Source organism: Schistocerca cancellata, chromosome 8 (assembly GCF_023864275.1).
Source record: "Schistocerca cancellata isolate TAMUIC-IGC-003103 chromosome 8, iqSchCanc2.1, whole genome shotgun sequence".
NCBI lineage: Eukaryota > Metazoa > Arthropoda > Insecta > Orthoptera > Acrididae > Schistocerca > Schistocerca cancellata.
The window spans coordinates 427,392,906-427,416,228 of record NC_064633.1 but is presented as its reverse complement, the minus strand read 5'-3'; the positions used below and the strand labels follow the sequence as shown (position 1 = coordinate 427,416,228).

Here is a 23,323-nt window from a genome sequence, read left to right as displayed (position 1 = left end):
GTTTAAAGAACTCAATAATAAAGCGAATGGCTTATTGACGGTGTTTTGAGAGAGGGACGCGTGTTCATTGAGAAGACAGAAATGTCCATAGGTCATTTCTGGGCCCACTTTAGCGACGGGACTTCACAGCTTACACATGACTTAACCTAAATTATCCTAAGGACAAACACCCACACCCATGCCCGAGGTAGGACTCGAACCTCCGCCGGAACCAGCCGCACAGTCCATGACTGCAGCGCCCTAGATCGCTCGGCTAATCCCGCGCGGCATGGCATAGAAAAGCTTATATTGTATTTATTAACGATTCATATGGGCTTTGAAAGTGGTAGGTAGACGAATGGGACCTGCTACATAGGAAAGAAGACTTGCAAAAGAATTCATCATGTAGTGGAGAACTAAGGTGTCTGTTTTACATCATCAAGGCGTAGGACGGTCTCTGATGCCACATCATTTGTTGGCGATGTAATCTACTGTGATTTTTTACCGTATCTTTTGCAGGCAGAATCGGCATCACGGTGGGCACCAACTGGTACGAACCTTACAACGATGAGGAGGAAAATCTGGCTGCCCAGGAGCGTATTTTGCAGTTTGAGGTAGGGGAACTTCGCCTTCCTAACGTGCTCTGCTTGACCTCGACTGAAGTTTCAATAGTTTATAGTCCGTGATTTATTGATATAATTAGGTCTCTTTTAATACTATAACATTTATAACAGAATAAGTGACTAGCTCTGTGTGTGTCCTTAGAAATGTTTTCGCATAAGGCATGTGTCAAGAGCCACTGTAAATCGAAAATTATATATAACACTTGAGGATTCATGTTGGCTGGAGGTTTTCAGTACGATTATTCCTTTCATTTGTTGAAGAATGTCCGATAGCGATCAAAAACATACCAATTAATCCCTATTAGCTCTTATCATAGACCTGACACATCAATGAAAGAACACTTTAGAATCAGGGTTTTCGACTGGAATACAATGTAGAATATATTACTTATTCCTATAGAATATCGCAAATGGATACCTACTAACTGATCGTTATATTAAGGGTACACAACAGGAGTTATATCTGAAGCAGAAATTAGCAGCAACTAGAAATCTAAGGATGAGAGATGTTTAGTTGAAGGTGTAGGTGCTAGGTAGGGTTTGTATTCCAGCCCGAATACTGAGACACTGTCGTTTGTGTAAAATAGGGATCTATCCCTATACCTGACGCTAACTGTTTCGAAAGAACAACAACGGGCAAAATGATAATATTGCTTCAGTAACTAGAGGGTGTAGGCAAATCAATGAAAAATGCCAACTTGGGGACACACATAAAAATGCAGTCATTAGTGTTATAAGACTTGTCACAGTCAAGGTTATGCAACTTATATGTAAAATTTATTTGAGTTGATTGCTCATTTATAAAATGATGGCTCGTTTCTACTGTTCTAGCAATCATATTCAATAGATAAAAATGTCGTTACAATAAGCAAGTCGTCACATGTAATACCAACATGTACTGTGTTAATAAAACTCACCCGCTACATGTTTCTGCTGCACATTATTCACGGTAAAGAAATTTTAATTAATTGAAGATGATTGCTCGAGCAATCGAAACCAATCATCATCTCACGATGTGCGATGAGGATAAGAAAATATGTTTCACTTATTAGTATTCCATGAAAATTTTCACACAAAATTACGTGAACCTGCTTTCGTAGTAGAATGGGAGAATTTCATCCAGCAACATACATCTCAGACAGACACTACGAAGTTAAATTTAGTATGATAAGAGGCGATGATCAAGGAAATGAGCAACCATTAGACTGTTTGAGACGTTACATATGCAGTTATAACCATGAAAACCATGCTGCACCTCATTAGTTCCATAAGCATAATTTCTTAAACATGGTTTTTGCATGATTATGTATATAATATTACTCTCCCATTCGTTATCACGATGACATAATTAACACGTAAGTCACTGATTTTGACATAAAAAGCTACAAAACGGATAAGAGTCACAGAGGTTGTGCTAGTGATGAAATCAGAGATTTTCATAGCAGATCACAGCATTTTCTTTCTCTCGCTCACTTCTAACTGAAAACATAGACATCAAGGTTTACAAAATGTATATCGTATGTCTGTCCGAATATTTATTAGTTGTGTAAGAAACTGAAGTAAATCAGTCAAGAATTTTTGGATCATTTTGCTAAGAACGTTTCACCTTATACAGGATGCCCTGGAAATGTTGCGACAAACTTCGAGGAATTGTACAGAGTAACTGGAGGACCAAACAGAGAATAGAAACCATTGTCTTAACACGTCATCTAATGACTCTGCAGAGCTTCGAAATAACAGGTGCCGGTGCCTGCCATTAGGGCACCCGTTCAACAGAAAGCGTGACCGTAGGTGGAAGGTCTTGCAAAGTTGTTCGTTACTCATCGATCGTGACTGATTGGCGCGATCGTCAGTGGAGATGATGGATGTAGGTGCTCCGTAAAAAGGCCAAGTCTCTTGCGAATGAAGTGCTCTGTTGCCTTAGTGGATGGTTTAGAACGCGGGTTTACCATCCGCAGTGTAAAGCCAGGGCTGTCTTCAATAAGATTAGTAACCTTTTCTAGAATCATGGCTTAGCAATGACGACGAAGATCAGACTTCAACGCTGCTACATATTTACCACCCACTTCTATGGTGTTGAAACATTGACAGAATCGTTGCGTAAGCGGATGGAGGCTTTTGAGATGTGGCTATACAGGAAAATGTTAAGAACTCCGCCGACAGTGCATATCAAAAATGTCTAGGTTCTACGTAGAATGAAACAACAGTTACCATCTCCTCCAGATTGTCCTGAAGGAAAAATACCAGGGAAGAGAAGCGTTAACCGAAGAAGGATATCCTGGTTTAAGAACATCACAACGTGGACCTCTAAACACTTACAGAGCTAATTGGAGCTGCAAGTGACAGGAAAGACAAGATAGTAGCCAACATCCAGAACGGATATGAAGCAGAAGAAGACGAAAAGAAGTGTATTTACTTCTGTACGACAAAAACATCGCAGATTTTATAGGGCTCTGGGAGAAAAATAGACTGCAGGTGGATACTCCTGTCCAAAGCCATCTTAAACAGAGCCAACAGAGCATCCCATTCGTAAGAGTCAGGGTCCTTCCTCGCAGCAACTAAATCTATCTTCTTCACTTGCCATCACGGCAATAGGTTGTGATGACTAACAGATAATATTGCGAGACATTCCGCCTACAGTCCGTCAGTGTACAAAGTCACGTTTACTGCTGAAGGGGTGGAATAGTGGCAGGCGCTGGCCCCTATCACTTCGACGTTCTGTAGCTTCGTTGGATGACGTTGCTGGGCACAGGTTCCAATCCTCTATTTGTTTCTCAAGACTCCCTCTACAACTCCTCGAGGTTTGTCACAACATTTCTGGGACATCCTGTCTATTGGCATAACTTTGTGTGTTCTGTGGGAAGTAGCTCTCAATAACATTGCGTTTTCTCTGCATTAACGTCTTTAATTGGTTTTAAATTTTATTACGGTATTTATGTTATTAGTTATGATCTGAAATTGTAGCTTTCAATGAATAAAACAAGTGTTCCTCATTTTTTCCCACAGAATACCAGTGTTCTGTGGGAAGTAGCTCTCAATAACATTGCGTTTTCTCTGCATTAACGTCTTTAATTGGTTTTAAATTTTATTACGGTATTTATGTTATTAGTTATGATCTGAAATTGTAGCTTTCAATGAATAAAACAAGTGTTCCTCATTTTTTCACATTTTATTAACCATCAAAATGAAAAAGATGTTCTGCTAAAGTACCAGGCTTCGCACAGTATTCAATTACAGGAACAGTTCAGTAACACCTTACGGAAAATGTGAAGACAGACTCTGGTCTAAAATTGTTGTTTATAGCAAACGACAGTTACAGAATGTAGCTGTGAATGTGAGACAGAGTTTCTCATTAATTCTTACCTTGTTCATCGATTTTGCTCTCTGTTCTAGGTTAAGACGAAGAGACGAGCTTATATAGTTTACTATACAGCTCGCTATATTACGAGATAAGCAGGTTAGTCAGATTCAGACAGTAACTGCATATTCAGATTAATTACCATTGTTCTGATGCACCAGCCTACCTGATCCTAGTTCTTATCTGGTTTACCACGCTCGTTCTGGCAAATGCTGGGCTGGTCCTCAATCTACGCCTCATAAAATACAATGCACGAACAGTTAAGATATGATAACAAAGAGAACAATAATACACGTTTCGCAGACAACTGTGGCACGTAACTTAACTCCCTTAGGTCAAATGACGACTGTAGAAGAGTGTCCAGTCTACAATCTCAAATAAAATAATTTCGTAATATCATGAAAACAGAGACCTTAATGGAATGGGCCAAACGCTAGGAAAGAGTACGTAAGTTGAATGCAAAGACAGATTTCACTTGCCCTGTGTGAAGTGGGTGCCATACGATGCATCTTTTACAGTTGGGTCTGTTCGCGAACCCTATCTTCGTGGACGGCGACTACCCGGCTGTGGTGCGAGAACGTGTGGACAACAACAGCAGAGCCGAGGGTCGACCCAGGTCTCGGCTGCCCAGCTTCACAGACGAGGAGAAAAGAATGATCAACGGTCAGTACACCTGCTAAAGGGGCGGCAGGTGCAGTCATACATCCTGCCTTCAGTTCTGCTACTCATTCCTGCAGCCCCTCCTTGCGCTGTGCATTATTTTCTATTCTACATTACTGTATGCTGCCTTGGTTGAATGCTGGCAAAATTGGAAGCCTTGGGCATCGAAGTTACATGTACAACAGGAGCGATGAATATCGAGTCCCTCACAGTCGAAGCAGCGAATTTGTTTTCTGCATTTCCAAGGGAATATCATACAATGCTATAAATAGTAGTGACTCTGTTATGATACCAAGGGAAAGTATAGTTTCGTGACAGAAATTAATTCCTCGAATATATACTGTGGGAAAGTGCTTAGAGTTTTGTTGGGAGTACATCTTGTTGCCAACTGCGGAAAAAAATACGTCCAATGCCACTGTCAGACAAGCGCTAAATTTTACAAAAAAAACTGTGATTTCAAGTTATAATTCGAGTGCATTGCACAAAATGTGAGAGAAGACATCAGTAAGGAACAATACCCGGTTTTACAAGTAAAAGTTGAGCATTGAAAAGAGTGTCATTATCTTTGCTACTGGGTGAGGATCTATGGATTAGATACCATTGCTTCTGAAAGTGAACAGTCTATCGTGATCATGTGTAACTATTATAGATTCTGTCGCGAAGTGTGTTACGTCATTGTCACAAACGAAAATGTCCCCATCGGTGGTCACAACAAAGCCGTAGATATTGACGAGTTGTATCTCACAAGTCGTACATACGCCAAAGGATATTTGGATCCTTCGGGCCTGTAGAATCGAAGAAATACTTTATCCTTCGTGTGAACCCTCAGGGTATGGCCACTATAGAGCTCCTAATAATTCATTTTATTTTACCTGGTACATAACAGACAGATGGAAATTGTACAGAAATTTGCGAAAAAAAGGTTCGGTCACGATTTCGTCAACAACTCTGTAAAGTTAGTTTCATCTGACGATTGATCGGTCACCACGCAAAACATAGGAGAGTTTATGGAAATCTTAAATTCATCTATTAAGAGAGGTCGTCCGAGGGAAACAGATGACTCCATATATTCCAGTACTTACATTTCCATAACTTACTCCTGTCAGGGAAATAACTTCTATTGCAAATTCTTCCAATATTTATCAGAGATATTGCAACCCATTTGTCTTGGCTACGGAAAGCAAGGAATGCTGCCGGATAGGTATACCACACGCGACATTGTCCACGGTGAGGATGTCGCTGACGAGTGAAGTAGGTACAATTACTCCTCTTTTTATTGCATCGCTTTAACTTGAATGAGTAATATTATGCTTCCATTTATTATTTTCTTCAGTTCACAGCGCCTTCGTCTCTTGTCGTTTGTGTTGGCAACGATTCAGCAGTGAGGCATTCGGTATATATCGCTCGTACTGCACAGGTGACTTCGATACTCAGGGGTTCTTCCAAATTAGCGAATGCATTTGCCAGTGCTTCCTTCAACGTTTCCACACACTGTAGTTCTTTCTGTATCCTGCAGTTCCTGCTTTCGTGGCTACTGTACTAACCGCTGGCGTATCTTTCGCAGGATCTGCGGACTTCCTTGCTTTTAACTCATACACAACTATGGTTGTGAGGTCTGCAGAATTTGGTTTCTCGCCCTCGTGGGGTCGGGACACGGGTACCTACAGGTGGTACAACCTCTCGTGGCCCGCCAGCGGAGCTACGTGGCTACGGGTGAGTGAACTGCAGATGTTTGCCACATTAGCTGTGCATGCAATCATTGCTTCTAACCCGAAAATCCCTGCAACGCGTGCGTCATAATCTTTCTGCTCTTAACTTATACTGCAAAATAGAATGTTATTTATCACGAGCTTGCGACAGACGCCAGATTACGTAAAGGGGAGTGACAGTTATTAGAGACCAGTGATTGTAGGCATCATTAATGCTGGCTCTTCACCCGAGAAGCGGCAGGCCATCATTCAGCACGATAGGCCTAGCAAAATTGATTCGCTTCTAAAAGTGCTAAGAGACATTCATCGTTACTTGTTGAGAAACAGGGTATCAATTTACTGACGTAGGTAGTAAGCTGCAGTCATTCTTACAAGACCCTATTAGGTCGCTCAGCTCTCTGCGTCAAGGGATCAGTGAATACTAAAGGACGCCTAGCATTATTAGGAAGCATCAGCGAACATGACCCCACATCACCCCAAAGCTCGTCATATTTCTTGCAAAAACTATGAGACACACACATGGACGCCATAGCGCTCTTCAATGCACACTGACAGTACAGAAATGCCTCTAACTAAATTTAGTGCGGTTCATAATTTCGGTACAAATAGACGCCGAAGGAGGGCAGTTAGACAATAAAAACAAGTGCGACAAGTATTTTTATTAACTACTGTGCAGCTTTGCTGCTCACTTAATACAGTGCGTGGAGTCTTATGAGTACTTGACGTCGAGAGCACTATTCCGCATCTAGCAGTAATTTTTCTCTACTTTTTAGAATAAATACTGTGGCATCTGCCTTCTTAATTGTTATACAGAAGTTACAGAATATTATATACAGACTCATACAATTACTTAATACTAACACAGAAATGAGACTACAATCGTTTTTTTCTACGCAACTTTTAAAGACGCAATTTGCTTATAAGTGTTATCTATTCCATGCATTACTCCACTCTGTCTTTTCTACCTCATTCTCTCTATTGCGCCGAGCGGAGTGGCCGCGCGGTTTGAGGCGCCTTGTCACGGATGGCGCAGCTCCTCCCGCCGGAGGTTCGAGTCCTCCATGGCTGTGTGTTGTTCTTAGAGCATGTCAGTTTAAGTAGTGTGTATGTCTATAGAATTATGCCCTCAGCAGTTTGGGCCCTTAAGAATTCACACACATTTGAACATTTTTTCCCTCTATTTATCCCCCTTTATTCAGTTGTATAGTTATCTCCCTATCCAAACAGTAAGGAAAAAAAAGAAAAGAAAAAAATCTGACTCTACCACTCTTCCTCTTGGTCTGTCTGTGTGTCTTTCATCTTACCTACTCCCCTCGCAGCCATACAAATCACATCGTCTAAGGTTACTCTTCCGCATTTTACCATCGACTCCATCGCACCAACTTACCGCCGTACAATAGTGCTCAAAAATATTTTATAGTTGCAGTGTTATGTGGTCAGTACCGTTTGCATGCAGTAACGCATGTAAATGTATCGCTTCATCAAGAGATTCACACACAGTGATTACATATCTAGTAAACAAGCAAGGTAATAATAACAATGTAAAGTACTTAGTTGAAAAGTACTTTGTAATTTGCTTTGGTTGCACATTTTTGCTTTGGTTGTTACTGAGGCATTCAGTCAGTGTCTGTTTATATGTCGAGATAACTAGAAGCATGCCAATCCACAAAGAATATAAGGTTCGTGTATGATAAGATGTTTCGCTTGCCATGAAGAAGGGAAAGGAGTAGTGTAGCGCTAGTAGAGACTATATCATATGACAACAAGTGTATGGCTGGCCGGAGTGGCGGTGCGGTTCTAGGCGCTACAGTCTGGAACCGCGCGGCCGCTACGGTCGCAGGTTCGAATCCTGCCTCGGGCATGGATGTGTGTGATGTCCTTAGGTTAGCTAGGTTTAAGTAGTCCTAAGTTCTAGGGGACTGATGACCTCAGAAGTTAAGTCCCATAGTGCTCAGAGCCATTTTTGAACAAGTGTGTGAAGTCGACTGCAAACTGAGAGGAACAGTAGCCAATAAGCCAAAGTCAAGTCGTCCTCGAAAACAACAAGGAAAAAAGGCAGAATGATATGTAAGCAGTCGGCTGATGATCCAGGAAAACTGGTTCGACATGTCAGGGATGATCTGGAACAGCGTCATGAAATGAACCTATATGTCTATCGAAAATGTCGCCTAATAGCAGGTGATTGGAATGGTAGACGACCATCGCGTGAATCGCGCACAAATTTATAAAAAGTAGGAAGACCAGACTAGAATTCGAAAATGAACATCTAACTAGGAGTGCTTGAGACTAGACAGTTTTCATGGAATGGTGAAAGTAATTTTAATGTATTTTCTTCTGAGGATGTGCAGTATACATGAGGATTAAAAAACCAAATAAAGTATCAGGAGCCGACCATTAAGCGTGGTGGTGGCAGCTGCATGGCGTGGCGATTTGTTCCGAGACGTGAAGTTGGTTCTCTAGTCCAAATAAAAGGCAAAATGGATCGTTTCCAGTACAGTGTCATTTTAAGAAAGAATATTATTCCATATGGGTGGAAGAATATGTCGCGTAACTGGATAACGGTTCATAACACACATCTGGTCACATGAAAAATTCTAACCAGATAAAAATATCAAGTTTTTGGAGTTGCCAAATCCAAATGAACAGCTCTGGCATGCATCGGATCGACGAGTTCGTCACAGAAGGGTCAACTGCTGCTTCTTTATTGACAATTGGTCAAATCCCCTACTTGTCGTATTACAAAAACTTTTTAAGTTCAGTACCTATCAGATGTGCAGCTGTGACCAAAGCCCATTAGCATGCGATTATATATCTACATCTACATCTACATCCATACTCCGCAAGCCACCTGACGGTGTGTGGCGGAGGGTACCTTCAGTACCTCTATCGGTTCTCCCTTCTATTCCAGTCTCGTATTGTTCGTGGAAAGAAGGATTGTCGGTATGCCTCTGTGTGGGCTCTAATCTCTCTGATTTTATCCTCATGGTCTCTTCGCGAGATATACGTAGGAGGGAGCAATATACTGCTTGACTCTTCGGTGAAGGTATGTTCTCGAAACTTTGACAAAAGCCCATACCGAGCTACTGAGCGTCTCTCCTGCAGAGTCTTCCACTGGAGTTTATCTATCATCTCCGTAACGCTTTCGCGATTACTAAATGATCCTGTAACGAAGCGCGCTGCTCTCCGTTGGATCTTCTCTATATCTTCTATCAACCCTATCTGGTACGGATCCCACACTGCTGAGCAGTATTCAAGCAGTGGGCGAACAAGCGTACTGTAACCTACTTCCTTTGTTTTCGGATTGCATTTCCTTAGGATTCTTCCAATGAATCTCAGTCTGGCATCTGCTTTACCGACAATCAACATTATATGATCATTCCATTTTAAATCACTCCTAATGCGTACTCCCAGATAATTTATGGTATTAACTGCTTCCAGTTGCTGACCTGCTATTTTGTAGCTAAATGATAAAGGATCTATCTTTCTGTGTATCCGCAGCACATTACACTTGTCTACATTGAGATTCAGTTGCCATTCCCTGCACCATGCGTCAATTCGCTGCAGATCCTCCTGCATTTCAGTACAATTTTCCATTGTTACAACCTCTCGATACACCACAGCATCATCTGCAAAAAGCCTCAGTGAACTTCCGATGTCATCCACCAGGTCATTTATGTATATTGTGAACAGCAACGGTCCTATGACACTCCCCTGCGGCACACCTGAAATTACTCTTACTTCGGAAGACTTCTCTCCATTGAGAATAACATGCTGCGTCCTGTTATCTAGGAACTCCTCAATCCAATCACACAATTGGTCTGACAGATTTGTTCGTCAGATTACAAAATAGTTTTATTTTATTTTTACAACTTTGAACTACAAATTACTTACGAGCCACAAGAGTGTTTATTTATGTTTTGATGTAAGATAACTTTGTTTAAACTAAATTTAGTTTTGTACTAAATGGATTATAATTTCGCACTTTTCAACTATCCACTGGCGGTTTTTCGATTATACACTTATCTCTATCTAACTGTAACTAGTGCTTTATACAAAATACGTTTGAGCGCTACTCTACCTACCTGCATCTACTTCAGTGGAGCAGTACAAACTATCATGGTTACTACTTTCATGTCCATTGCATTTCTTTAGGGCAATACATTACCAACAGGTCCAGTAAATCGCTCGCTTCATATCGTAATTACCAAACTGTGTTAATATTTTCATTATTATCATCACACTACAACACATCATGCTATTGAGCCTACAGTCTACTGGCTGCTGCTACTGAACTGAAGACAAACGCTCATCGTGACAGAAGGGCAACTCTTCCGCAAATTTCTGCAGATTTCAATTCTGGCGTACTACATTTTTTGGCTCCTCAATGTAGACGAAGTTAAGGAATTTTACTGCCTAGGCCCTACCATTGGCTAAAAGGGAATCTCTGGCCATGAGTAACCTGCTAATATGAAACATAGGTCTTAATACAAGGAAGAAATTACTGAGGAAGGTACATTTTTAGCACAGCATTTGATGACAGTGGGACTTGTACTAAGGGAAAACCGGAAAGTAGAGAACAGAAGGATTTGAGATGTGTGCTATAGAAGAATATTAAAGATTAGGTGGTATGATAATGCGAGGAATGAGGAGGAGGTTCTTTGCAGAATCGGCGATACAAGGAACATATCGAAAATAGAGACAGGATGATAGGACATGTGTTAAGAAACCATACAATAACTTCCGTGGTACTATAGGCAGTTATAGAGGGTAAAAACTGTAGAAGTAGACAGACATTGGGATACATGCAGCAAATAACGCGCATTGTCATTAACGTCGTCTTTTTGCTCATCGCACTGCAAACTGTTGTTTTCGACCTCTAAGTGTGTGGGTATCAACGTTCTAAGGCTAAGGATGGTTCCACGGACGCCCTTTATGCCACCCCCTTTGCCTCTTCGTGTCACTTCTTAGCAGCGGTGGGTCTGAAATGTTTTCCTCGGCCTCCCTTGAGAAAGCTGCGTGATTTCAATCGTGGGAGTCGCGATTCTGACCTTCATAGCAGAGTGATCAATAGAAGTGGTGCACTGTGTGTAAGCCGGGGTGTGACGACCTTCTCGTGTTGGGACACGTCCTCGGTGGCGTTAGGCAGAATTGTGGTGACATTTGGCGCCAATGTGGCGTCATTAACCTACTTTATAGCTCACATGGATTTCAGAACTGTAGTCTTTTCTTGCATCCGTCGAGAACTTGCAGTATGAAGTGTTGCAGGACGCCACGCTTTTACACCGTTACAGGGTAATGTTATAGATATCTTTGATCCAAATTTCGAACTTATTCTTCAGACTGGGAGATAGTTATCGGGTTTTGAAGGAGCGGTCATTTAATTTTGTTTTTTATTGTATATGTAGATCCTGTATGTGCAGTATATATAAATTCTCGAGACTCGCTAAAACACGTAGGTACCGTCCTTATAGTAATTATTGTAACCATTCCCTCAGGTATCTTTTGTCATTGAGATAGAGCGAATAATATAGTCTACTCAGCCAGGAGTACAAGGAATGACATAACACAACACTAAAAGGTGGTTTATGCAACCACCAACATTCTTCCTCAGTTTCAGTTCGCCATGAGTCAAGATCTGTATTTGGTAAAGATATTAGCTGCTTACATTTGTAACAAGAGAGACACGCTTAGAATCAATTACAACTTGTCGTTGTAGTGTACAATGGAAACATCAACTTGCCATGCACCGTACAGGAATGTTCAGTTCTTGAATCTAGATAATCAGATAATTCATATTTGGACTATTGAGGTACGTTTCTAATATGTCTTGAATTGGTAGGGTCTTCCCGTTTCTTAATTTATTTTAGAAGAGAGCTGACTGAAAACCACTGCACTGGATTATGTAACTCCACTGTGAACAATAGCCAAGGAGGGAAAATCTATCCGACTTTTTTACGTCTTGTATTCCGATTGTGAAAATCACAGTGTAGTTGAAACACAATTTTAATATCAGCAACAAAGACCATTAAGGAGTAAATGTACTTGGATGTGAGTGTAATAACTCTGAGCTCCTCAAAACGATCATTTCACGCTTTCCAGCCATCTACTTTACACTATATTACGTGATTATGTACTTCACACTGTATTCTTACTGCATGTTCTTGTAAAATATACACCTTTTTCATATAGTGTTCACTGCCGCAGGACATAATTCCACAAGACGACACTCTGTGAAAACATGCATCGTAAGCCAAGGCTCTTTATTTCTGAACGATGAGAGATACTGGTCCAGTTACATAATCAGCTCGTAGTCCATATTTCCAATCATCGTGGAACGCTTTTCGGTCCTGGTGATTTTTGAAACATTCCAGTTTTCTTTCAGGATTTTGCAGTCTCGAAATAGATGCCCTTGTACATTTATACCACTTATCTCGCATATCCATTACAAAGATTAGTTTCGAATTTCCTTTTGGTTTGATCGTTTGCTTTTAACTTTTCTTACATATTTAACGCATCATACTTTCCGAAGAAAAGTCAAAATTTTTGCATCTGTGTTCCATGTACAATGTTTCTCTGATTTTCTTGCGTTTCTTCATAATACATAACAACCAATCTCTGTCTTTTAAAATATGATGTTTATTGTTTCATTAGCTGCATTCATCACTGACAGTTCCAGTTAGTTTCAAAAAGCAAAACATTTAGTAAAATGATTAATGCGGAAGAATTTTCTCAGACACATATAGAGAAAAAACACGTGCGACTACGGACCTCTCCAGCAACGACATTCGTAGAGAACCCTCAGTTTTGCGTCAGATACGTTTCACAAACGTGTCGATGAGCTTATTCAGCTTACACACGATACAGGGTGTAAGGGTATAAATGCAGATGTGTCTGTTGGTTACTAAAGACGACGTAATGAACAACATTACATCAATATTTACATTTGCAGACTAATAATTATACGAGTACCAATTACTAGTACTTTGTTTTTAGATTGGTTAGTTCCTCCAAGTACATGTGGCAAGAGCAAGCCAGTAATGCTTTTTTTCCCTGGGGTGTTGCAGTGTGGACGCAAAGTTTATACTAACGGGCGTAGCACACTTAGGTGTGCAGTTAGCACCATGTAGCAAAATATCAGAATGTAAATTTCGTGGCGTGTTTGTGGGAAGACTGTTCGGCGTAAATAAACAACAACCAACATACCTATGTGCGTACATATTTAGGTACTACACACAAAAAATGTGCAGTTATGCCCGTTAAATCCTGTATGAGCCATTAACCAGATGAACTCGTCTATCGTGTTCTAGCAAGGCAATGTATTAAGCTATGCAATACTTTAATAATTGTCTGTTCCAAATATTTTTACATAAAAATATTTCTTGCCTCTTTCTGAAACACGATGCCGATATTCATATTAAAAAAACAACTATGCGTGTAATCCACTCCTTCTCTTTTCCGTGCAATAAGTTTCACTAAATTTTGATTTGCATTGCTTTGTGTGCAGTACAACATAGTATGACAAAAATAAAATAAGATTTTGTTTTATTTAACATTTTTCGTTGTCTGTCTCTTCCTCTAGGTTGTGCCGTGGGGTTTCCGAAAAGTTATAAACTGGGTGTCAACGAGGTACCCGAACTATCCAATCTTTATCACGGAGAATGGCTACATTGATTCGGGAGAACTGGACGATCAAGGACGCATCAGCTATTATGGCGTAAGTACAACGTACAGGTATTAATTGTAAGATGGAAATCTTCGTAAATAATTGCTACTCTTCTGTCACGTAAACTAATTCTACCGTCGCATAATAATAAGTGAAAAGCACTATATTGCGTACATTCTACAGGATTTAACGTATTCTGCATCACATGTAGTTGTTTTTATTTGGAGGGTGGGAAGGATTGTATTTAAATATTTTTTCTTACACCTTTTGTTTAGTTGTCGGAAGGATCAAGGCTGGCAGGTTAACTTCACTTTGCAAAAATTTAGTTTGCAATTTTGGGTTAGAGGTAAATTCACATTATTAATCGTAGCTATTTCTTGTTTTGTTCCACGAATATAGCATGAGAAAGAGCACTCACTCATTGACGTACTTCACTATCAAAAACAGAAAATCACATGGGTGCCGCTTGGGTGTGACTGTCATATTTATCACTTTTAGATGAGTACGCACTTTGCGAAGAATACGAGTTTCTTCTGACTATATGCTGACATTATTTTGCGTTGTAAACACTGTTTGTTGAAACCGATGTGTTGTGTTGACTTTGCTTTTTGTCTCGGTAGTCTACAGTAAAAGACGGATCATTGTTCTATGGTGGCACATGTTGTCATATTAACTGAGCCTTCCGTCGTTTCTTCCTAAAGCAATATAATAATAATAAAAGAAATGCATTAAGTACATTCTTCAGGATTTGCAGTTTGATAATCAGCACAGATTGCTGCCGCTGCGGAATAAAGTATAATTCTTTCGAACGTCATGTGTGATTCGTAGCTGGTATTATGTGGATCTTACCGAGAAGGAACTAGTATAGAATACTCAGTATCTACCAGTATGTCAGTATTCCTCGTAAATCTGGCTTTATTATAAGCTATAATTAATGATTCGAAAATGAGCTCCCATTTGGTCTTCCCCAGATGCGTTTGGGAGTGGTACAGTTAGGGAAGGATGATTCTCGTGTTCCATGTACATGTACGATAGTTGGGGAGAGGTAACATTGAGTTTATGTGTACCTTCAACTACAAAACATGGCCTTTGAATTTTAAAGGTATAGCAGATAGCAGATCAGACAAAGATGGGAAATAGATTGCGTCCACTGGCACTGCCTCCTTTCCTTGAAATAGATAACCCTCGTTAGCGCAACATGTATATCTACCATATTACAGACTGGAGTTCACCACCGTATTTTCCTGTCTGTATGTGCGGTCTGGTCTCTGGAACACTGTAGGTATTTTGATACCATTTTCACTAAAAGATAGGCTGATTCACTAGGGGATTAGTGCGTATATCTCGTAAATTTGGGGTGTTTAGTTGAGCTGTATTTTTACCGAGACAATCAAATAACGCTACTACTGAATGACCGAATTCTGTGAACTGGTCCTCACTTACTTGTTTATGATCTCCAAGTTGCTCATACATTTTTGCAAACTACGCATTACTCGTTTTTATAACCAATGCCAACACGAAACTTATGTCATTATTAGTGTCGTCTTTTACTAATTTACAGGGTTTATCGGCGTCATTTTTCTGTCCTACTGCTTCATCAATAAAGATTTCCTTATCTTAATTTTCGCATGTCTGTATTACTCACCACTTCAGATTCGTGTTCAATGAGTGTTATTGTTAATGATTATTCAACAAAACACACCATCAGTAAAAGAAAAAAGTAAAAAAAATACTTCCAACACTTAACTTTGTTGTTGACGCCGATGTTGTTAATTGTTCATCTCGCTGTTTATTTTTCATCCCTCTCTTCTTCTTGACTGCGAACTCCTTTTGCTGCTATTGTTGCTGTTTCGTAACTATGGTTCATATTTCGCCGCTCGTTCACATAAAATTTTCGCAATATGTATATACTTCTAAACTGCAACAAGAAAAATAGCCAAACACAATATTCGCATTTCACTTTCTGAAAAGAACCGGACGACGTCACGATATTCTGACCGTCACCACCCTCTTGTACCCCAAAGTCGGTTTATTAAGGTTGAATTAAGTTAATAATTCGGGCAGCTGGTCACGTTTTCACAGCACTTGGCACGGTGAGTTAGTGACAGCCTGCGGGGAGAGCTAGCAGCGGTAGAATCTGAATGAACATTTTTCATAATACTCTTCTTTTATTCTTCTTTGTTGTAAGTTTCAAGGCTCGTTGTCCATTCTGAAATGTAACTTTTTATCCTTGTCTAGAAGATGCTCGGCTTCATTTTGTTAAGTAATATGAACACTAGTGGTCTTTCTGTAGTCGAATAGACATATTTTCAGTCGTGTCACTTCACAATACATATTAACATCAACCACCATGCTAACACAATAAACATGAAACTGTACTTCACCCTCGCACTTCAGACTCATCCTTCGAACTGCCTAAGGAGAAAGATTTACCTCTAACAACACGTAGCAAAGATAGTACTATCATATACCCATTACTGCAAAATCACCTTTGAAACATACATTTCAAAAATAAAGTGCAAATAATTGTTTATTAGTGCTTATATTTTTAAGAAGTCCATAATCAGTATTGTAATTACATTAAATTTTTATATTATATATGTTGCAGTTTATAATTTTTCGTAATGGATTTCTGGGTTTTAAGTCTTCAACTTGGAAGTCAGTCATTTCATATGATCCAAGATCGGTTCGTAAATTTATATCACCGTAATCAGTTTTACTGCAAATGGCAAACGTTTCAAGAGAGGTGTTGTGCAGCACGGAGAAGTTTGCTATTTAAATTTAGAGAGAATACTTTCCGGGAAGAGTCGGACACATTTTACTTCCTCCCACATACTTCTCGCGAAATTACCATGACGAGAAGATTCGATTAATTAGAGCTAATACAGAACCTCACCGAGAATCACACTTCACACGTGCCTTTAGCGAATGGGACAGGTAATGGGGGATCAATTAGTGGTACCATAGGTACACTCCGCCACACACCGTCAGGTTACTTGCGGAGTACTGATGTAGGTGCAGTTGTAGAAGTGCATGCAGATGTGTCAGCTAACAGGGTAATGTGGTAGACGTAACGCGCATGTATTGCCAGAGGTGACTCGTCACAAGAGTAATCTGCCTGCCACGAATACTCTGGAACGAGAATCTGGAGTAATATTGACACTGGGTGTATACGGCAAACTCGACCTTAACGTTGTAGTACCACCGACTATTAATTATTATGAACTCACTGTCTCAGGACCAGACCGGAAGAACGTGCCAATACGTAGAGAACTGGAGTCACTTATCTCCTTGAATATATATATTTCTTTTTTTTTATTTCTTTGAGTAATATCTTTCAAAAATAGTTCACCCCTTATCACCTCTTACATTACCATATTCAGTGATTAAATGTTTCACACTTTCTTGCCAAAGATATTTCACTAATTACTTTGTAGAACAGTACGTTTGCATCTAGTAAATAATCTAGGAGCAGTGTGTTTGCACATAACATTATATAGTTTATATTCATGGTATTTCTTTCTCACAGTTATATATTAACGAACTGAATACGTCATGAGATACTCAGCCAAGATATCATATTTGAATGAAACATTACAAGACAAGAATGAGATGCACTACTATAGCTCCATATTTTCTCTCAGTACTCAAGGGATACACTTGGATTTTGATCGGTTTTTACTGAAAAATGTGTTTGGCTTGATCTCATTAAGTGAACTTACCAGCATCTTTTTTACCTTTTTCAGCAATACATGGCTGAAATGCTGAAAGCTATTAACGAAGATGGAGCCAACGTAATTGGATACACAGCGTGGAGCCTTCTGGACAATTTAGAGTGGAACTCTGGTTACGAGTAAGTTGATATTAGATGATACGGCGTGGTCTTGTGTACAGACATACTACGTCCTTTCACTTGTCAGCAGCGTAAGTGAAATGTTTCGATAAGGGTAAAAAGGGATACAATATGTAACACAAGAATCATATTTGTAAACTTCTTCAAGCCTTCTTACTTCGATGAACTAGATCATTCACTTTGTTCGGTTTTTGAAACCATTACATTTGTATTTCATTCAAATTTCGTTTTAAGTAACGACGTGATGAAGGCCCTGATCCTACTTTCCGGAACAAAACTGGATGTTCCCGACTTTGGAGAGGATATTACGTTAGAACTTTCTGCAGCTGTCTACCATCTATGACCCTCTGACTTCAAAAAGGCCACATTATGCCGCAAATGATCACTTTCGTAGTTTCCTTGTCATGTCATCAAGCGTAATTGTCATCCCACAGGACTAACAAGGTTCAAATGGCTCTGAGCACTATGGCACTAGACTTAGAACTACGTAAATCTAACTAACCTAAGGACTTAGCACACATCCATGCCCGAAGCAGAATTCGAACCTGCGACCATAGCAGCAGCGCGGTTCCGGGCTAAATCGCCTATAACTGCTCGACTAACCAGGAAAAGGCTCCTTTCGCGACACCTAATTCGATAAGACAGTCTCATTTCTCTAGCCGCGACAAACGGAAACAATGGATTTAACTTCAGACTTCTGCCTCTATCATCTCCTCATAATGACTAATGCAGGCGACGAAATCCTGAACATGAGTGTCGGAGTGTTTTCGTGCCGGTTTGTTTCTGCTAAACTTATTCCCTTGCTCGATCCTGACCACTCATTAATTTCTCAAGGCAAATATTGAGCTTCTCGGTGAATAGCTGCTAATAGTCACAATGAAGTCTATTGAAGTCCATCACTGGTGTTATAAAACATGGAATAAGAAGATGGGTGCTTATTGCTCTTATGATGAGAAGTTGTTTTTAAACTTCTCAACTGGCAGTGCTGTGAAAATTCGCAGGAGAACGAAGACTGGTGTATTGACAGTATATTAAAATTTATAAAACAAAGTCCTGACGATTTCATCCGATGAATTTAATTGGTAGATCTTGGAATCTCGTGTTCGTGTTTTCTCACAAACTGTGGAGGTTGCGTAAGGCTAACAAAGATTCTGTCTGTGGAATATCTTATATTTGATTCTTCTCGAAAAAATTATACAATATCGCTGGAACTTACAAGTAGTAGGGATTCATGAATCTGACAGATTTTTAAAACACTATCCTATTATAAAAGCATTAGCTACCAGCATTGGAACTTGTATTCCCACAGTTATGTGTATGAAGATACCTGACGAAATGCTAACGCAGTGCTGTAGTGGAACTTCTTTTTAACTGCTTCCCTGTGGAGCATCGTTTGTATCGTTTTAATTATGCAAGCAATTTTTTGTCAGAAATAATCGAGTCTATAATACCCCATGAAAATTCATCGAGCGAAACAGAAATATTGGACGTTTCCCAACTAATGGTATAGGCTTGTGCGGGATTAGCCGAGCGGTCTCAGGCGCTACAGTCATGGACTGTGCGGCTGGTCCGGGCGGAGGTTCGAGTCCTTCCTCGGGCACGTGTGTGTGTGTGTGTGTTTGTCCTTGGGATAATTTAGGTTAAGTAGTGTGTAAGCTTAGGGACTGGTGACCTTAGCAGTTAAGTCCCATAAGATTTCACACACATTTGAACATTGGTATTGGCTTTCTGATGTTCCTGATACGTAAACGATAAGGAGACAATCTGAACAGCCTCTTAGATTGTTTTCAGATTATGGTGTCATTAACGTCTAACAACCATATGATCAAAACGAATTGCAAAAATATTTAGACGAGATATCTGTAAGGTGCGAAAAGTGATACCAGACTCTAAATAATGAGAAGTGTGAACTCATCCACATTACTACTAAAAGGAACCCGCTGAATTTCGGTTACACAATAAGTCACACAAATCTAAAGGATGTAAATACAGCTCAAGAGTTAAGGATGACAGTTGCGAAAAACTTAATTTGAAACGATCACATTGATAATAAAAAGCGCAAGTTTCATTGGCAGAACAATTAGAGCAGGGTCGGTCACAGCGTGTGAAACTTCACGCGGGGCGATAGTACAATCCGCGTGCGAGCAATATTCCCGGCCTGTTTCCACTTTGCTCGTACCTTCCCGGAAGTACTTGCTAAGTGCGACATTTCAGTTAGTATTAGAGAATGGCATATTTTGCTCGATACAACTCTCTTCAGTTCGACAGAACCGCGATTCAGCGCTGTTAATCCTTCGCTCTTTGTTCGCGGTGTGGAGTAGGTTCACAGCTCCAGCGGTTGCTTGCACAAAAAACGGCAGTCTAGCGATTTATTGCAACAAGCCTTTAAAAACGAATGGGAATGACCGAAGAGAGGGTTGAGAATTGTCAATATCAGTTATGTAGTAGCATAAGCAACTTTTGACGCGTGTTTACTATGAAACTATATTGCAAACTATGCAGAAAGAATTTAAAGATTTAATCGACACCGAAAGAACAAAAAATTACAACTACCGAAAGACGGCGTTCATTATTCGTTAGCTCAAGTAGCATTTTCTGATAAATTTTTAGGCATGCAGCACGTTAAAAAACTGGTGGTATGACCAGCAAAATTTTTAAACTCGCATTCATATTCCAATGTCATCTGCAACAGTTTTCGATGGAACTGAATGGAGAATATGGATACTTTATGTACTACGGGAAAGTACGTTGGTTAAGTCAAGGAGAATACCCAGACAAACTTTCGATATAAACCCGGACATTTGTATATTAATGAAGGAAAAATTAGTGCAGAAACGAAAATTAGAACATCCAGAATGAAACTTCCCGGCAGATTAAAATTGTGTGAGGGACTCAGACTCGAACTCAAGACTTCTATATGCATAAGGCAGTGTAGACGTCGCTTTTAAAGTCGTCTTGACTGTACACAGCCCATAGTAAGACGCTGTAAGGTGAGAAACAATTTCTTTTTGATCTGATGGCGATGTGCTTATAAAGAAAATCGCGTTATGAAAGGGACGCATTCTAACAATGACAGTCCAGTTCCCTACGCTCACTGCTGTTAAAGAAAAGGAGATGTTTAGGGAATTCGTTGTGACGTTGAAAGAATTACGAGGATAGTGTCCTAAACGTTTTGGGGACGCTGTCAGTCTTACATTTGTTTTTGAGCTGTTTTTGAGATCGTTTGTCGCTTCAGTTGAAAGCGCCCCTCTGCATCTGCAAATGTAACTGATAGACCTGTAAGGTAATTCCTGTTTTGATGATAAATCCTTTTACAGTAAGACTGTCCAGGAAGTGTACATTTCTTTCCTCAGGCAGACTTTCCGCATCTCCATAATGAGGTTGCGAAAGCGCTACAATATCTCGGTCGGCATATTTGTAGGGAAGACCTTTCTTCGAATATGAAACTAAATAAGTTACGATTACATGGCATCTTCGATACGAAAATCTATCAAATTGTCCGTATGTGTCCTTTCGCCGACAGTTTGTACTAGATAAGAATTATACTAAGTCATCAGTGCACAAAACAAAAAAAAATTAAATAATACTGTACATTTGTTTGTGATCTGTGTTGCTGAGGAACGAGAAATTTGAAACCAAGTCGCATGTAGCGCGACTACACTGCCGTATAAATGCCGCACCTTTGCAGAATCTCCCTCGGCCCCCTCCAAGCACTAAGCCATAGTGGCGTGGTGGTAGGTTAAATGTGCCGCCCAGGTAGAGCGCTGTGGCCCTTGTGCCGGTATATTGGCCACAACCGATTTACAGGAAGCAACGAGTCCAGTAAAGAGGTTGTTCACACCACTTTTCTCCATCCGCTGCTAGTGTACTGCTTTGCGGTAAGGGATCTTTACCAGGTAAGATTGAGGGAGTACATAAAACAGTTCAAAGAAGGGCGACTCTTTCTGTACGTATCGATAAATAGACGAGGGAGTGTCACAGATATGATACCAGCGTTGGTGTCTCACTTTTCGTTGTAGAGGGGTCTTTTTAAGAAATTTGAATTACCAACTTTCACCTCTGCAAGCGAAAAACCTTGATAGCGCCCACCTTTGTAGGGACAACTGATCATTATAATAAAATAAGAGAGATCAGAGCTCGCAAAGAAAGATCTATCTGTTCTCGCGCCCTGTTTGATAGCGGAACTGTAGGAAAATAGCTTGAAGGTGGTTCGATGAACCCTCTGCCAGGCACTTAATTGTGAACTGGAGGGTACTCATGTAGATGAAGATGTTGGTGTATATGTAGATGAACACATGAGACGTAACCGCTATAACTTATCGCGTGTGTTAGAACTTCGCAAGTGATGTGGGAGTAACACTCCTCAGCTGTTCAGTGAAATAAACGAGTTTGAGCACCTGCAACGATGAAAATCTTTTATTTGCAAGTATCGCGGTTTCCTCAAATAACTTCTGGTGATGTGGTAGTGGTTCTTGCGAAACGGCCACATGTTGTTCCGCCATGGTTCTGATTGTTAAGGAATCGTTAAAGTTGATTCTTCTGTGTTCTTTGCTGCATTGCATCAATCTTGCCCAGCTTTTAAATTCGTTATCACTCCTTGAACTGTCGACAGCAATCACCATTTCGTCTACAACTTGCCTGAAGGAACGCCATGTCGTCGGATTGAGAAACTGAGGCCAAAGAACATTTTCTCGTAAATGATTATAGTGCTTACTAAGACACTGATTGCTTTGAACTCGGATGATAGGCCGAGGACAAATAGTCATTCAGCAATAGGTAAAACGGTTCTTCGACATATTGCTGAAATGGAAAAAAGTCAAAGGATTTATTAACCACCTGCATCTCAACTGGTGTGTATTGGCTTAGATTAATCAGGAACGGAGATAGACAGAATGATTTTTCCAAAACTACGAAAATAGCAGTACTGTCAATTAAACTACAAAATAATATGCGAATCATAAGTTACATCTCTGCACACGTGGGAAATGAAAATCTCTCGGGCTTTTTTTTTTTTTTTTTTTCCTCTTATTCTTAGCGCCGTCCCGTTGGAGCAGGGTCAATGTACACCATTGTTATGCTCTAACGCTTTCTGTAGAATTAGGGTCCTTGATATTTGATCTGCCGTCATACTGTCCAGCCACCACAGTGTACGTAGGTCTTAAACAATGTATCTGGCCTTCGACAGTGAGATGAGAGGCCGAGCTGATGACTGAAGCAGTTGGTGCCCATATGATGCGTCCATGCTACTGAAGTCTACATTCTTACATCTTTTTATTAATCGGAAAGTCCCCCCTCCCCTGCCAGCTCGTTGTCTGATCGTTGTATTACTGATGCGATCCAGCAAGCAAAAACCTAATGACCTTCTCAGTAGTAGGATTTCTATGATACGCTGTGATTACTCAACACTTCTAGATGTGGGACAACACTCGCCACTATACAATTTTACTGCCTCCACTATTGTTCACATTAGGTTGATAG

The 23,323-nt window shown here is 40.2% G+C and overlaps 1 protein-coding gene across 1 annotated transcript in view; it reads left to right on the top strand.

The window, feature by feature from the left end:
- The window catches only part of LOC126094936 (myrosinase 1-like), a 55,448-nt gene that overhangs the window by 28,394 nt on the left and 3,731 nt on the right, over window positions 1-23,323 (top strand). Inside the window, exons 6-10 of the mRNA XM_049909584.1 lie at window positions 499-593; window positions 4,479-4,623; window positions 6,185-6,333; window positions 13,909-14,043; window positions 17,739-17,845. Coding sequence (XP_049765541.1) covers window positions 499-593; window positions 4,479-4,623; window positions 6,185-6,333; window positions 13,909-14,043; window positions 17,739-17,845 — 631 coding nt within the window. The remainder of the gene's footprint in view (window positions 1-498; window positions 594-4,478; window positions 4,624-6,184; window positions 6,334-13,908; window positions 14,044-17,738; window positions 17,846-23,323) is intronic.